Raw genomic sequence first — 18,109 nt, forward strand, 5'->3', positions numbered from 1 at the left:
TAGGGGAATGCTTTAAAATATAAAAGTGTTTTAAAAATATATATTAATACTAGGGCGGTCAAGCGATTAAAATAATTGCGATTAATCGTGCGATAAAAAAAATTAATGTGATTAATCGTGCTGTTAATAATAGAACACCATTTATTTAAATATTTTTGGATGTTTTCTACATTTTCAAATATATTGATTTAAATTAAGCACAGAATACAAAATGTACAGTGCTCACTTTATATTTATTTTTATTACAAATATTTGCACTGTAAAAAACAAAAGAAATAGTATTTTTCAATGCACCTAATACAAGTACTGTTTGTCTTAGCGATTGGCTGAACAAGCAGTAGGACTGAGTGGACTTGTGGGCTCTAAGTTTTTACATTGTTTTGTTTTTGATTGCAGTTATGTAACAAAAAAAATCTACATTTGTAAGTTACACTTTCACAATAAAGAGATTGCACTACCATACTTGTATGAGGTGAATTGAAAAATACTATTTCTTTTATCATTTTTACAGTGCAAATATTTATCAAAAATAATCATATAAAGTGAGCACTGTACACTTTGTAATAGAAATCAATATATTTGAAAATGTAGAAAAACATCCAAAATATTTAATTAATTTCCATTGGTATTCTATTGTTTAACAGTGCGATTAATCGCGATTAATGTTTTTAATCGCGAAAAAAAATTTTGAGTTAATCACGTGAGTTAACTGCAATTCATCAACAGCCCTAATTAATACATAACTTTTTTCCTCTTCCTTCAGTGTCATCCTAGTGGCTGTTTGATAGATCTCTGCTTGCAAATGGGAGTTATCATGGTTTTAAAACAAATGTGGAACAACTTCATGGAACTGGGTTATCCGTAAGTTCACTCGTTGAGAGCATTATTTTATCAAAATATGATCATACCCTATGCAAGAGTAGGAGAAAAAGAAAAAGTCCAACTATAGGTGAGGGTAGATTATGGCTTTTAATTGTGAATCTTAACTAGCTAAGCAAATGTGGTCCCTTAGCATACAGCTGTAACAGTTGTACGGGGAAGCGTATGTTCACAAATACATGAAACACCGAATACTAAATGATTTGTTTTAAATCTCTTGAACTTCATACAAGCCCCAGCCCTGGTTTTCTGATACATGGACATGAGTACCAAAGTTTGGATCCATATGTGGATCTCAACATTTGGTACCACTCGTGTCGGAGAATAACAGAGTTCTCACTTTTTGTTTGGGTACAGCAAGTCAGATACTTTATTTTCTCTCTATCAATTGCATAGAGGGAGAGAGCTAAACAGGTCTCTCGACAGGTAAACAATTACAGCAAGCATTTATACCTTTTGTTACAGACAATAATGAGCAACAGGTGCATTTTGTTTATACATAGGTCATTCTGATATCTTGTTTTGCTCACTAATGTAGACTCTTAGTCTACATTCCGTATTATCTACACATTATCTACACAAGGTCGCAACAACTTCTCACACAGTTCTTTCCCACTCGCCTCACACATTCCTCGCTTCTACAAATCTCGCGTTATTAGGGTTACAGTTAGCCTGACTCTTGCTAACAAACTGTCATGCATTGCATCCCCTTCCTGTCAGTTCTTTCTCTGCTTCCACAACCCCCCCTTTTGTACTACTAGTACAACAAACATTTTCAAATCTCTATTTGCATTTAGTCTTGGAATTCAGATTTTACTTCAGATGCTTCAACCTTAGGGGTTTTGATTGGATGTAATGACAATGCATGATGAGCATGGACATGAAAGGTATTACTATTATTACATCCTCAACAACAATAACATAATCCTAAACTAACTAATAGCAATACAAGCAATAACATTCCCATAGCAATAATATGATGGGGTTTTTGTACAGTTTTAGTCATAAAGCACAATACATCATTCTTAGTACATAAAATAGACACTCTATAAGCTGTATGAAAGGCATACTTTTCAACTTGATATATATATTGAAGCATGTGAATTTGCCCTTGTATTTCAGAGATTCTCTGAACCTCTGGTAACAGTGAAAGCAAATTTTGAAATCGATCAGGTACTAAACTAGTCCAATTAAAGGGTATCTGGAACCTAAGGGCTACTTGCAAAATTCTATCTGCAGGCCAGTAAATAATATGATAGTCTGCAGTGGTAATGAGATTAAAATGTATGTCTTGCAATGTGGTGGCTTTAACATACACACAGCTATCATTAGCTTGAAAAAGTAAGTGTCCTGTCAGGGTAGTTCCTTGTCTCCTACCCTCCCAGCAAACGTAGTCATGAAGAGTAACAACTGCTCCTGGCTTCAGTTTACGGATACACTGAAGCTGTGGGGGTTCTAACGGCCAAAATGTCCATTGACTCCCTAACCCCATCCAAATGTCAGATGTAATCCCGGGAGCACTGACTAAAAATCGATTGGGCATACCAGGTGGTCTAATTTCCCAGATGTCTCAATGAATTACCCAATCCCACATGCATCCTCCCCATGGACCCGGCAGGATTCGGTATGTGGGAGCCCACCCCCCCCCCCTACATCTCTCTTTGGTGTAGTACTATACCACATCTGTTGGTTGAACACCTTTATGTACTTCCGGGAGGCATTGATATTAATGGCATAAGAGGGGGTGTATTGCAATAAGGTACAGGTCACATTATTAGTCACTGGAATAATTTCTATGCAGGTAAAATTTCCAGTGGCAAAACAAACTCTTTGGGTATTCGTTTAATTGTTCACTAATTGGGTGACCAAATAATAATAAGGGCCTCTCTCATTTAACACAGTGCAAATTCCAGGAACATTCGCTATAGAACCCATCAATTGCAATTACAGATTCTTGGGGTTCACTGGTAGTGATATCATATACTTTTATCTCCACTGATCCATTCTTTTCCATGCAATTGTTCGCTTATATGGGATATCCTGAACCTTAAAAATATTTTTTTTCAAACAATATTTAAATAAATCACTAAAATGTGAAGGCCTTGGCCATTGATTTTATCAAATATATGGCATTGTCTGTATTTGGATGTGTCACGGGGTAATAGTGTAATGGAGGAGATGGCAGGGGCAATGGCAACAAGGTGCCTTTGGTACTTATAATTTAAAATCCAATTAGGGAGGGCAATACATGCTGAAGGATTTATCCAAAACACAGGGCGCAGCCTGTAGAATAAACCCCAAAATCCAATCAATACCACGTTCCCAAGCATGGGTCCCACAAGTTTCTTCCTGCCAGTGTATAATTATTTGTTTCTTCACCAGGGTCAGTTCTTAATGTCTCTTGTAGTCAGGAATCCCTGGACTTTGTGGTTTCAATGAAGCGAGTGTTCCTTCTTGTCTTTTCCTGAAACAGTGTAGTTTAGCATCATACAGGGGAGAGGTTACTAGCACATCACCCTGTAATGGTTTTGCTTCTTCTAGAAAAATCCAGAGGCACAATAGGTCTGTCAGTGGACAAGGGAGAGGTTACTAGCACTTCACCTTGTCTTTTTTTTTCTTTTTCCTGCTGTCCAGAAGGCACAGCAGAGCTAGAAGGAGAAATAGGCTTATCAGTTGGAGAGTCCTCCCGAGGTGGAGGGGTCTTTTTACAGTGAGAAGCATGGGTCCAAGTAGGCAGTCCTTGGCACTTCACAGCGGTGTTGGTGGTTAACAGGACTTGGAAAGGGCCTTTCCAGTGTGGAGCCAAAGCAGTCTTTCGTTGATGGACTTTACGTAGACTCAGTCTCCTTGTTTCAATGAATGGCAGGGCTGCTAGGGTCTTTGGGTAGCACTTATTTTATCTGTGAGAAAAGAAACCTAACACATTTCATTAATGCCTGGCAGTGTTTTGCAGATCTCATAGTTGCTTGGGCACATTCAGGCCCCCCTTTTCTTGGTTGTCAGCCAAGTCTTAGCTGTGAACAATGTCCTTGGATGGGGCCAGCATCTTATCTTTGGACTGAGCTTGCTAGCTATATTTTTTCCAGTTAACTCGTTCTGTTCTTTTTCCTTCTCCCCTTCTTGGCTTCTTTTAACCTTCAAAGGAAACTTTCACTCTTCACTCATACACCTTTTCCCAACAATGAACACATACACATTGCCATTATACAGTACATTAGTCTTATTATTCAATGTATGCCATGTACACCCTTCCAGTAAAATAACTTTATTACAGAGCTTTGGAGCAACAAACCAGGACAAGCACCCCACTTTTGAGGAGTCCACTCGGTACAACCTCTGGTGTCCAATAGCTTTCCTCCCTCCCCACCCTCTGGCTAGAAATCTGAGGTAGCCAGAAGGATCCCATGTGCAATATAGGGAGTGGGTTAACCTTCCATGTCCTTGCTTCCAAAGACTGTTGGTATGCAAATTTTAACAACAATTTTTCAATTAAAAGAAATCTGGCCAATGAAGTTTCTTTTTCTTACTTAAGCAAATATATTAGACTTTAGTATATCACATTTTCCTGATTTATCCAAACACTTTGTATTCCAAGTTGAATAAAACAAGTATCTGCTTTTAGATTTAACCCTTCTATTTAATTTTGAACTAGACTGTCTTATGAAAATATTAAACACAACAATTCTGGCCACAAGACAAACACCACAAGACAGGACATAGAACACAAAAATAATTCCTATTGTACCAGTAAATGCATGGTACATGGAATGCTGTTCAGTGGGCATCCGTTTTCTCTGATGATCTGAAAGACAAAAGAACAGAGGTCTACCCCTTCTGGGTAGTCAGTCATTGCTTAAAATATTTCCTTTATATACAAATACTCTTATTGATTTCAGGCAAAACAGAGGAATTACCCCATATTTCCTTGTATTTGTTTCATAGGCCCAGGTTTCAGTGGCTTCTACCTTATTAGTTAGAAAATTGCATTAATACAGATGCTTTCTGGCTTGCTTCCAGATCCAAAGCTATCCACAGCTTAAAGATTCTTACTTAAAAAAAAGGACACAATTAACTTTCCCAGACTTTTGATTGCCTTTTACTTCTAACTCCTGCTTTCAAACACACAGTGATCTAAAAGAGACAACATAACCTATATTGGTAGGTTTGCATTTCTTTTACCTCTGCTACAATAAACACTGCACATGTTCTGGGGAAAATGCACATCCTCTCCACAATTCAATTTCCACAACACTAGCCACATCAATTTCTACACAAGGTGTAACTATTTCTTTTGTGCTTACAAAATCTCCATGCACCCCTAGTAAGACAGTTCGACCACACAGAGTCAGGGGCACTGTCCTTCTCTCTCTTTACCAGATCTTTTATCTGCTATTTTGTTACCCAAAAACAAATTCAAATCTTTTATTCTCCTGGCTTTGACTACCCTGCTGCAGCCACAACCTTTGGTCTTTAGTTAAAACATTTTAAATCTTGTAAAGCATTAAGTCACCTTAAGGATTAAATGCTAAATACCTTAAACAACACTAGTTTCCTGTGTCTGGCAAAAGTATTCTCAGTTTTGCAACTTTAAAACAATACCAATTCATCTCAAACTTATAAAACACAGATTGTACACAGCAGGAGTGTTCTTCAGCAAATTCGACTAACGTATTCATAGTCGAATAATTCCACTTAAATAACCTTTTGCCTGAATTACTTACAGACATTCCTACCAAGTTTCACGGCTTGATTCCCTCTAGCAACTACAGAGTTAACTTCTCACTCTCTTTTCTTAAATCACTTGCTTGTCTCCCAGAACGACACCCAATCAACTCAGATTTTACCATTCCAATTATTATCCTGGGGATTTGAAATCCCCATGCTTATAATTACTTACTCCTTTCCTTCCACTATGCCCTCAAAGTTTCCAACCTGTTTTCCAATCTCTCTATCTGTTGCCTGCCCGCTTGGGCCCGATCCTGCTTTTCTCGCTGAACCGTCCCTTCCATGGGCACCGGCTTTTTCACTACCAATTTAGCTAGGAGGGTGGGCTTCTCAACTAGCCCCCACCCTTCCTGGTCTCTTCCCTTAAACATTCTTACTCCCAAGGCTACCCGAGTCCTCCCTCGTGAGGCTTGCCACCTGGGCAAAACGCATGGCCCATTGGCATTTAACTATTCAGTTTTCTCTTGTGGCAAACACACTGCTCTTACAGCATATACTGAGCACAAATAATTAAATTTTGACAAGTCCCTGAAGGACCAGTACTTGCTTAGCCAGTGCTTCCTTTTCTGCCTGGAAGTCCTGTCTCAAGGCTTGCAACTTGCCCTGGGCGTAGGTTTGAGTTGCTGCCTGGTTCATGATCTATGCTCTTAATTGCTCAATTCTAGTTATGAAGTACACAACTCTTCCTATTACTCCAACTTCTCTATTGCCCAGTCCTGCTACGATGGGTAGATCCACCTGACATCCTTCCCAGTCAACCGGGGTGGAGAGAGGAATGCTAAACCCCTCTCCGGTTCTCAGACTTACTGCGGCTGAGAGTAGGCACACTTTCATACTCACACACGTACGTCCAGACTGGCCACGTCTGTGTATAACGTTCAGAGAAGGTGCTGTGCAATCTCCAACTTGCTTCCTTTCTTGGGAGGGCAGTTCTTTTACGCCCTGGGGTCTCCTGGGGCGTCTCTTCAGTGATTCCAGTCCAGGCCGGCTGCCTGTGGCTTCTTCAGCGTCCCCAAACCACGCCGGCTCCAGGGTTGCAAAGGCAGACTGTTGGATCTCACTGGACAGTTAAGCTTTGCAAATGTAATCTCAGCACTGTAACTTGTATTGCCTTTGGTTTGACTATGTCTATATTTTTTTCACAGCCAGCTGGGGCCGAAAGCAGTTTTTCTTTGTACTTAGCCTGGTCTGCATTGATTCTTGACCTTGAATGCAGATCAACTTTCTCTTTATCTCTGGACCAAGCTGAATTTCAAATTAACCCGTTCCTTTCCTCAATAGACAAATTGCTCCCATTGTGTGTCAGAGGCTTTTTGGTAATTAAAAGCTCCTCTGAGATGTATGATCTTATCTAGATTGAAGGTACCTTCTAGTGGGCATTGTTTAGATGGATTTTCACACGTGTAAATATTCCAATTGTCTAACTACCTGCAGGTTTTAGGACCATAATGTACGTACATGAAATAAGATGGGGTACCTTTAGGGGGTGAGAGGGAATGCTTAGACTGTCCCCCACCCACTTTCCAATCACACACACAGGGAGGATGCCCTGTCCGCTCTAGCGGCACATAAACTAAGGATCTCTCCCTACAGGGTACTCACACAGGAGAGACTAACGAGGATGGCCACGACCCTCCTACACCTCCCTTCAGCAAAGAGCGTCGGCTAGTCTCTGAGAGACGGCGCCGCTTACTCTCGTTGCATCCAGTGAGATGATCAGACTGTCAGTGGCTCACACAGAGAGGAAAAGGGGAGGGAAGATGGGTTCACACACTCCTAGACCCAGGTAGCTTCCTCGCCGGATGATGCCAGGCCGAGTTAGCCCACCGTGGGTCGGATCTCCTAAAAGATCCTCTAGTTACTGGGCTTGCGTTAGAGTAGTTCTGGTCACGAGCCAAAAGACTTCGCAGAGTACTCTGGGCGTCTTCCGTTAACTCTCAGTTCACACTGGTGTACACACACACACACACACCCACCAAGGCCTCTATCTCCAAATACCACGATGCATCTACACTATGAGGCGGTAACAACCCCTCTTGAGGTGGTAAACAACCCCTCTGTCCGGACTCAACACACTATGAGGCGGTAACAACCCCTCTTGAGGCGGTAAAAACCCCTCAGCACCGGTGCATACCTATGCATCTCTCTTATGCATTTGGGGGCGGCCAAACTAACAGGTCCCCAGAACCGCATACAACTACCTTATTGGGGGCGGCAAAACAATTCCCCAGAACCGCTCTGCATCTGATCTTGCTGCACAGTCAATAAGTTCGGATGGCGTGAGCCCAACAGGGACTGACGGCCCCACGGACAGTCCTCCTCCGACACCCCAATAGAGATTTCAAAAGGTCTCCTACCTCTATTGTGGCGCCATGGGGTTCGAAGGGGAACGATCCGTAGCAGCTGCCGGTGCCTCTGCGGGCGTTGCCATCCCGGATGAGCCCCCAAATTGTCGGAGAATAACAGAGCTCTCACTTTTTGTTTGGGTACAGCAAGTCAGATACTTTATTTTCTCTCTATCAATTGCATAGAGGGAGAGAGCTAAACAGGTCTCTCAACAGGTAAACAATTACAGCAAGCATTTATACCTTTTGTTACAGACAATAATGAGCAACAGCTGCATTTTGTTTATACATAGGTCATTCCGATATCTTGTTTTGCTCACTAATGTAGACTCTTAGTCTACATTCCGTATTATCTACACATTATCTACACAAGGTCGCAACAACTTCTCACACCGTTCTTTCCCACTCGCCTCACACATTCCTCGCTTCTACAAATCTTGCGTTATTAGGGTTACAGTTAGCCTGATTCTTGCTAACAAACTGTCATCCCCTTCCTGTCAGTTCTTTCTCTGCTTCCACACTCGTTATAGAAAGAGAGGGACACATGCAGAGTTTGGATCTAGATCCATATTTTACCGAGGATCAGGGATGGTAGATTACAGAGTTCTGGTTCAGACCCCAGATTTGCAACACAAGCTGTACTCCAGATTCTGTTGCAGCATTTTTAAAGCAATTTACACATGCACATGGTTTTAGTGTGCTCTGAAAATTATAAGCAGCTTATTTTGGGGAGGTTACATTTCTGGAGCCCCTTAAGCAAATGGCTGCTAATTTGCATCACAGAGTCTACCCCAACTCAAGTTGTGGGATACCCATACTCAAGACAATCTCCCTGAGCACCTAGAACACATTGATTATTAAAATTAGTCCCCTATTTTAGGGAAGGGTGGTTTCTCAGGGGCCCTTTGACCAGAAACCATAACTTGCATTCTTATTTCTACCCCTAGACCTAATGTTGCTCGGCAATATTATGGTGGTGTGGTAGCTCCACCAAAGTTAAGGCTGAACCAGCATTTCCACTGTAACGGGTGGAAAAAATTCTGCAAAAAAATCTTTCTTTTGGGTTAGAGTGTCATGTCAAAATATTTATGGTAGATTGTGAACTTCTTGATTTTTCTAAAGCAGTTTGTGTGTGGAGTGAATATTGTTTGAGGTTTGCTATGACTGTTTTTATATAGGTCCATGTGACTAAAATTTTCGAAATGTCTGTTTCCTTCAGACCCCTTTTTCACAGAAACTACAGCACTTTGAGAAGTGAAACTGATAGCTGTGATCCTTTGGTTTGTGTAGACGGGATGCAATGTTGTAGAAAGTTGAAGGTTTTCTGTTTTTATTTTTTATGATAAATATAAGTTACTGTTTTGACTGAAGACAGTATCCTGGAATCACGCTGATAAACGCTGAACTTATACCAGTCCTTAGCACTAGGCTCTCTTTTATGGGGTGTTTCCTGATACTCATTGCAGCCTCTTTGATCATGCTAATGTTGAACCACAGTTACTTACTTTTTTTTGATCACACTGTCTCCTTATTCTGGAAGCAGGTGAGGTTCAGACATCATGGTTACATTATTCTAATGCTGCATACCAGAGTCTTTCATCTTCCCTCTACTTAATTAATGCTGTTTTCCTTGACAATATTGCTCAAGTAAAATCTGAGTATGAATGTGGATTTTAGAGCACTTTAAAATAAGAGCTCTTGAACCAGAAGCTTTGCTCTCAAGGCAATACTTCCAGAAGGAGCCCCTGAAGAATTCAGGTTGAGAGGGCCACTAATGTGCCCAATGCACATTTTTAGAAATCTGCATAGAGCAGGACTCAAACTCACAGCTCAGGAGAGCTGCTTGTGTTTCATTCCAAACATTACCCTGACACCTTTTTTTATATGTTGCTTTCCTCAAAAAAGCGTGGGTGCTGGACCCAGAGTTCAGTTCCATGCAGGTGGTATGCCTTTGGGAAGGATAAGAGCCATAGTTTGAGCCCCAGATGTGCGCAAAAAAGTTTGTTATAAGAACCATAAAATTGTCATCTGACTTGAGGGGAAAGCTCTATCCCAGGAACCTCTTGCTCAGATGACCTCAAATTTGGACCACTAACCCTGCCCCAGATCCCCACCTAACACAGCAATTCATCACGTCAGTCTCAGTAAGCATGTAGATTTTAGAACACTTAATAAAATTGGCTATTGAACAGTAAGCTAGTCTTCACATTAACTAGACTGGTGCCACTGTCCCACTATAAAACAATCCGTGCTCTGTGACCAAAAAAGGATTCCTCTCATCAACTTCTTGTTTTGTATGTTAGCTTTAAAAACACAATTGGGAGAGCACAAAAATGCAGTTTGAGAAAACATTAAAAAAAATGCTGCTCCCCTCCCTTGTAGGATGGATGCTGTAAATAAAGTAAATGGAATTTAAATGATCTAGTCTCTCTAAAATAGCTATTCCAAAAAGACTTTTTCCTTGTTATTGCACCTCCCCCATCAGATGCTGTGGGCTTGTTGTTCCCAGGTACAGCATTCACTGCTGCGCAGCAGTAAGGGTTTATGGAATACTTGAGCCTTTGAATTGTTTCATGTTGTTTAAAATGAATTATCTGTCACAACCTGTGCAGCTTCTAAAGAGAACAGCTAGGCCAAGATTTTTAACATCTTTAAAACATTGGAAGAATATGCTACATTTCTTGTGACATCAAATTATAGTCCAGAGTTCCAGCCTTGAAACCCTGTCCAAAAAGCTGTGTTCGTTGTGTGCCAGCAACCTGATAAAAACCTTTGGGGCACTATACAGTTGCTGCTAGATCTGAAACACTGAATAGAACAAATATTTGAGAACATGCTTCCTTAGTTCATTATTTCCCCTTTCACAAAGCAATAGTCTGGGCATTCAGACAAGGCCTTTGTTTATCCTTGAGACCTTTTCAGCAGCAAAAGAAAGGAGGTGCCAAAGGATAAACTAGATTTAGAAATGAATAACAGCAGATTGACAACGCTAATAGAAAACACTTTCCAGCACAGTACCTTTTCAATGAAGTGTGAATTTTGCCTCCCTAATGTGTGTATCCAAGTGACTTCCAAATCAGAACATACAATTGAAGTCTCTTATTTCAAGCTGCCCAAGTTGAAATAATACTTAACACTTGCATAACCATTTTCATTCATCTGAGAAGCTTTTTACAACCTTTAGCTGATTATTATTATTATTTATTATTTTATTAACAACTCCCCCATCAGATAACCATTGCATAGCATCATAAGGGCTGGTCACAATCCTGCCTTATATTTGTAGTTTTTCCAAAACCTTGTTAAAGACACAACCTTGCTACAGGAGAAAACAATATTCTTTAACAAGTACTCTTTCAAGAAGGCTTTGTGATGTTAAAAAAGTCTCCTTAGGTTTGTGCATTGAAAACATCACCCCAGCATAAGGGGCCCTTCAGTGCCTAGTGTTCCACTTAGGTTGAAATTAAACCCTTAATGTGAGGCTTAAGTTGTATGTAAGGTTTGGAAAGGCTCTCTGCTCTGGCTTGAATATTATCTTCTAAGAATATTGAGGAATGCTCTTGAGAAAGTATCTCCACAGGTATGCACTCTCAGGTAGTTTGGAACAGTTCAAAATTGGCCTAGGATGCTAACTCAGGATGATATCAGTGAATCTTGTAAATTCTTGAGCAGGCACCGCCAGTGATATCACAAGCTCGATGATCTGTCTGTCTAATGTAGGTTACTACAGAACTGGTGGTCACGACGCAAGATCAAGAAAGGAGGGCAGTTATTGGAGCATAAAATTTCACTACCTCAATGGGAAAAAGATTGGAATCTGCAGCCAATGAATCTCCATGGCTTAATGGATGAGTACTTAGAGATGGGTGAGCAAATGTACAGCAATATGCAGTTTTCTTATGGAAATCAGCAGCAGTTCAATGCTTTTCCTTTTTAAGGCCACATTTGTTTTCATTTTCTAATCTGGCAATCTGTTGTTAGTTTTACAGTTTGGCTTTACCACCATCTTCGTTGCTGCCTTCCCACTGGCACCGCTCCTGGCATTGCTTAACAATATTATAGAAATAAGACTAGATGCTTACAAGTTTGTTACCCAGTGGAGGAGACCTATGCCTGCAAGAGCAACAGATATAGGTAAGAGAGCATAATGATACACAGTCATTGTACTATCAGCTCATGTTTTATTCTCTTAAACCGCTAATGCCATGTAAAGTTTAAAAATAATTGAAAGGAAGTGGGTATAACAGGCTAACTACAAATATCAACAATGGCCAAAATGTTAAATAATAGGAGTCTGAAGTTAGGCTTTAAAACCGGATTTTATCACCTAAATAAATTACTTTGTTTTTCAAACGTCCTGAGCACCTACAATTCCCAGTGAGAGATTATTGTTTTGAACTCTTTTCTTGATTTTAAAGGCCCACCTTTAGGCTACTTATTGAAAAAAACCTCGGGGACTAAAATGATATCCAAAATTACTGAATATCAATGGACTTTCAAAGCAGAAACTCTGTGATGTTTAAGAGCAAAACTGACTGACATAAGGAGATGAGACTCTTTGGCCATAAGTAAAATTCAAGCTGGATTCAAGTCTCTTTTTGCCACTTTTTAGTGGCTTATACTTGGGCCTTCCTAGTTATACTTTTTGGCACTGAGTTATACCTTGTTAAAGAGGTTTGACTTTACAGAGAAGGTGGTCTGCTGCACTGAAGATGTACTATTGATATAATTGAGAATGCTCAGGAAGCAGTGATGTTAATATACAGCTGTGAGGGGTTCTCTGGGACACATTGCCAGCACATCTGATAAGGAGTAACACAGGTTTATGGTTGGTGTCAGCCTGTGGAATTTCTAGTCTTTCTGCTTGATCTAAGAGTGACTGTAAATAGGAGACAGTATATGTACCCCCATACAGTTAAGCAGCATTCACAATAAAAAATTTTCTTCCCTACTGATCTCCATTGTAACAATTCTTTGTTTCCTCATCTTCACTCTCTTGAAAAGACTATCCTTTTGAGTTTATATACTTACAAGGTTATAGTTTTAAAACAGATTTGGGCATTTGGGATTTACAGATTGGATCTAAAACTAGAAGGAACCTATTGTGTGAATCTAGTTCGGACACAGCCCATGATGGCAAAATTCATGGGAAGTTTAGCTTAATCCCAGTCTGGATCTGTACATAACTTATTTGGCACAATGATTGTGTTTCTCAGTAAACAAGAAAAATAGTATAAAAAGAATGTTCTTGTTCTATCAATTGATTCTTCTTTCTCTTAGGTATCTGGTATGGAATCCTTGAAGGAATTGGAGTCCTGGCTGTCATCACTAATGCATTTGTTATTGCAATTACTTCTGACTATATCCCACGTTTTGTCTATGCATACAAATATGGCCCTTGTACAGATGAAGGATACAGACAGGAAAAGTAATTCAGACGTTTTCTATATATACTTCCCTCCCCCCCTCCTCAGACATTAACTTTATACTAAACTTGATACTAAACTGCTCAAGGTAGTTAAGACCAAAGCAGACTGTGAAGAACTTCAAAAAGATCTCACAAAACTAAGTGATTGGACAACAAAATGGCAAATTAAATTTAATGTGGATAAATGTAAAGTAATGCACATTGGAAAAAATAACCCCAACTATACATTCAATATGTTGGGGGGCTAATTTAGCTACAACTAATCAGGAAAAAGATCTTGGCGTCATCGTGGATTGTTCTCTGACGACATCCATTCAGTGTGCAGCGGCAGTCAAAAAAGCAAACAGGATGTTAAGAATCATTAAAAAGGGGATAGAGAATAAGACGGAGAATATCTTTTTGCCCTTATATAAATCCATGGTACGCCCACGTCTTGAATACTGTGTACAGATGTGATCTCCTCATCTCAAAAAAGATGTACTGGCATTAGAAAAGGTTCAGAGAAGGGCAACTAAAATGATTAGGGGTTTGGAACAGGTCCCATATGAGTGATGTAGAGAAAGTAAAATCATGAGTGATGTGGAGAAAGTAAATAAGGAAAAGTTATTTACTTGTTCCCATAATATAAGAACTGGGGGCCACCAAATGAAATTAATGGGCAGCAGGTTTAAAACAATAAAAGGAAGTTCTTCTTCACCCAGCGCTCAGTCAACTTGTGGAACTCCTTGCCTGAGGAGGTTGTGAAGGCTAGGACTATAACAGGGTTTAAAAGAGAACTGGATAAATTCATGGAGGTTAAGTCCATTAATGGCTATTAGCCAGGATAGGTAAGGAATGGTGTCCCTAGCCTCTGTTTGTCAGAGGGTGGGAGATGGATGGCAGGAGAGAGATCACTTGATCATTACCTGTTAGGTGCCCCAGAGGGAGTGAACCTGGCATTGGCCACTGTCTGTAGACAGGATACTGGGCTAGATGGAGCTTTGGTCTGACCCAGTACGGCCATTCTTATGTTCTTATGTTATGTTCTTATCTTGCTCTGGAAGTGATATTTTCCCCCATTGTCCTTCCTGCATTCTGTACATTGGATCAGTAGTATTTTGTCCTTTATAGTTACACAAACCTGACTGTATCACATAATTTCCTAAGCAACTTCCACAGAGAGGTCTACTTAAAATAAAATCACGATTTTCTTTTCAAAATCCCTTCACCACAGTGAAATAAGGTGACTGGTTTAAACATCAACAGAGGAGACGAATGGGACAAATGAGACATGCACATAGGCTCATGTAAAATTTAAGTATGTAGCAACAAGAATTGATATCTGTAGTGTGTGTTAGCACTTTGGCCATTCAACATTTAATTTGTATAATTAATTATAGCAGGGGAGGAAATGTGAAATAAACAAATGCATGCTAGCTACAAAAGTTATAGTCCTGGATTTTTCAAGTGCTTTTGATCATGTCAGAAGAAGACCGTTCATAACCCTAACATGGAAATTATTCAGACAAACTGCTGAGATAAGGGTAAAATTGTATTTCACATGGGGGAGAAGTTCTTGAAAACTTTGTGTCTTTAAAGTTGTTTTCTTTCTCAAATAAATAATCAAACATGATGAAGAGTTACATAGAGTACTAAGAACTGCAATCAGTGCTTTGTAAAGTATGTCTGTATGATGGAAAAAGTTAGAAGTCCTATAACTGTTTTTTACATATAGCCCTAATTTTCGAGAGTGACTGGTGATTTGGGGTGTCTCAGTTTTGAGGTGCTGAAATTGAGACATCTTAAAGGGGGCAGGTGCTCAACTTTTGAGCTGTGTCAGCTCAAGCACCAAGATAATGAGGCACCCAAAATCACCATTCTAGAAAATTTAGACTTTAACTTTTCATTTTGGTGGGGTGTGGTTTACTTGTAGATACAAAGTATTACAAGGTCATAGAAATGTTGGGCCGGAAGGGACCTCAAAAGTCAACAAATCCAGCCCCCTGTGTGGTGGCAGGACCAAGTAAGCCTAGACCATCCCTTACAGGTGTTTGTCCAACCTGCTCTTAAATACCTCAAATGATGGGGATTCCACAACCTCCCTTGGAAGTATCCAGAGCTTAAGTACCCTGATAGTTAGAAAGTTTTTTCCTACTATCTAACCTAAATCTCCTTTGCTGAAGATTAAGCCCATTACTTTTTGTCCTGGAGACATGGAGAACAAATGATCATTGTCCTCTTAACATGTTTGAAGATTATCAGTTTTCCCCCTCATCCTTCTTTTATCAAGACTAAACAGGCCCAGGTTTTTTTTAACCTTTCCACATAGGTCAGGTTTTCTAAACCTTTTGTCATTTTTGTTGCTGTCCTCTAGCTTCCCTCCAATTTGTCCACATCTTTCTTTAAGTGTGGCACACAGAATTGGACACAGTAATGCAGCTGAGGCCTCACCAGTGCCAAGTAGAGCAGGACAGTTACCACCCATCTCTTAGATAAAGCACTCCTGTTAATATACCCCAGAATGATATCAGCCTTTTTTCAGAACTGCATCACGTTGTTGACTCAGTGTCAATTTGTGATCCACTATGGCCCACAGTTCATTGTCAGCAGTACTACCACTTAACCAGTTATTCCCCATTTTGTAGTTGTCCATTTGATTTTTCCTTCCTAATTGTAGTACTTTGCACTTATCTTTATTGAATTTCATCCTGTTGATTTCAGGACAATTCTCCAGTTTGTCAAGTCCCTTTTGGATTCTAATCCTGTGCTCCAAAGTGCTTCCAACCCCTCCAAGCTTGGTGTCATCTGTGAATTTTATAGGCATATTTTCCAGTCTGCTACTGAAGTCATTAATGAAAATATTGAATAGTACTGTATCCAGGACTCACGCCTGTGGGGACCTCACTAGACACTCCCTCCCAGTTTGACATAGCAGATGGGAACAGTGGTCCACTTGTTCCAATATCTTGTCTTGAGACAAGCCAATCCCAGATACTTCAGAGGAAGGTGCTGGGACTCCATATTGGAATAATTTGCCTTATGCCCTTAGGCAGTTAGTGGCTGGCTTATGCCCTGAAGCAGGATGTCTTTATAACCCTGGCAAATGTTTATCCTACCTAATGTAACTGTGGTTATTCTTATTTTTCACATAAATGTCTAATTTGCTTCATTTTGGCCTTGTGATAATGAGTTCTGCAGGTTAATGAGGATGGTGATTATTATCTTGTAGCTGTGCATGCCACAAGTTAATTACATATCTATGTTCAGTAGTGAAACATTATTCTATTCAGCTTTACTGTGAAATAAAGGGACCAGCATGACATGATTTTTGACTTGTTTGGCTGCTCATCAGAGTGGGTCATGTTGAGATAGCCAGCCAAAAATAAGCCCAGGAAAATGAGCACAGTCACAGCAGTAATATTTTTGCTACTGGAATTAATTCTTCAACATTCAGGTTTTAATCTTTGGGGAGGGTTGTTTGGTCCCATCCATCACACAGGACAAAAATAGAAGGGGTGAAATTTGAAATGAAAAAGTTGTCTTTTTCACTGATCAGAGTTCATTTTGATAAAATTGGTTCAGCATTTAAGTGCTCATTAAAAGTAATGACCAGCTAGAAAATTGTTTATCTTTGTTTAGTGTTCATGGCTGGTACCTCACAATTTCTAAAATGTGAGCTGACAGCATGTTTTATTGTGCTTTGGCTTGAAAGCTATGCATTCAATGGGGGGTATGTTAAAACTAACTTTGTAAATATATTTCATTATTTTATTATAACAGGAGTACTTGTGGCACCTTAGAGACTAACAAATTTATTAGAGCATAAGCTTTCGTGGGCTACAACCCACTTCTTCGGATGCATATAGAGTGAAACAATATTGAGGAGATATATATACACACATACAGAGAGCATGAACAGGTGGGAGTTGTCTTACCAAGTCTGAGAGGCCAATTAAGTAAGAGAAAAAAAACTTTTGAAGTGATAATCAAGATAGCCCAGTACAGACAGTTTGATAAGAAGCAAGTGTGAGAATGCTTACAAGGGGAGATAGATTCAATGTTTGTAATGGCTCAGCCATTCCCAATCCCTATTTAGCCCTGAGTTGATTGTGTCTAGTTTGCATACCAATTCCAGCTCAGCAGTCTCTCTTTGGAGTCTGTTTTTGAAGTTTTTCTGTTTTAAGATAGCCACCCGCAGGTCTGTCAAAGAATGGCCAGACAGGTTAAAGTGTTCTCCCACTGGTTTTTGAGTATTATGATTCCTGATGTCAGATTTGTGTCCATTAATTCTTTTGCGTAGAGACTGTCCGGTTTGGCCAATGTACATGGCAGAGGGGCATTGCTGGCACATGATGGCATATATCACATTGGTAGATGTGCAGGTGAACGAGCCCCTGATGGTATGGCTAATGTGATTAGGCCCTATGATGGTGTCACTTGAATAGATATGTGGACAGAGTTGGCATCGGGCTTTGTTACAAGGATAGGTTCCTGGGTCAGTGTTTTTGTTCAGTGATGTGTGGTTGCTGGTGAGTATTTGCTTTAGGTTGGGGGGTTGTCTGTAAGCGAGGACAGGTCTGTCTCCCAAGATCTGTGAGAGTAAAGGATCATCTTTCAGGATAGGTTGTAGATCTCTGATGATGCGCTGGAGAGGTTTTAGTTGGGGGCTGAAGGTGACAGCTAGTGGTGTTCTGTTATTTTCTTTGTTGGCCCTGTCTTGTAGGAGGTGACTTCTGGGTACTCGTCTGGCTCT

General features: G+C 40.1%; 1 protein-coding gene across 1 annotated transcript in view; it reads left to right on the top strand.

Annotated features, from left to right (window-relative positions):
• The window catches only part of ANO3 (anoctamin 3), a 159,945-nt gene that overhangs the window by 133,028 nt on the left and 8,808 nt on the right, over positions 1 to 18,109 (top strand). The window contains exons 20-23 of the mRNA XM_065402303.1: positions 764 to 861; positions 11,670 to 11,815; positions 11,931 to 12,083; positions 13,230 to 13,377. Coding sequence (XP_065258375.1) covers positions 764 to 861; positions 11,670 to 11,815; positions 11,931 to 12,083; positions 13,230 to 13,377 — 545 coding nt within the window. The remainder of the gene's footprint in view (positions 1 to 763; positions 862 to 11,669; positions 11,816 to 11,930; positions 12,084 to 13,229; positions 13,378 to 18,109) is intronic.

Source organism: Emys orbicularis, chromosome 4, assembly GCF_028017835.1.
Source record: "Emys orbicularis isolate rEmyOrb1 chromosome 4, rEmyOrb1.hap1, whole genome shotgun sequence".
NCBI lineage: Eukaryota > Metazoa > Chordata > Testudines > Emydidae > Emys > Emys orbicularis.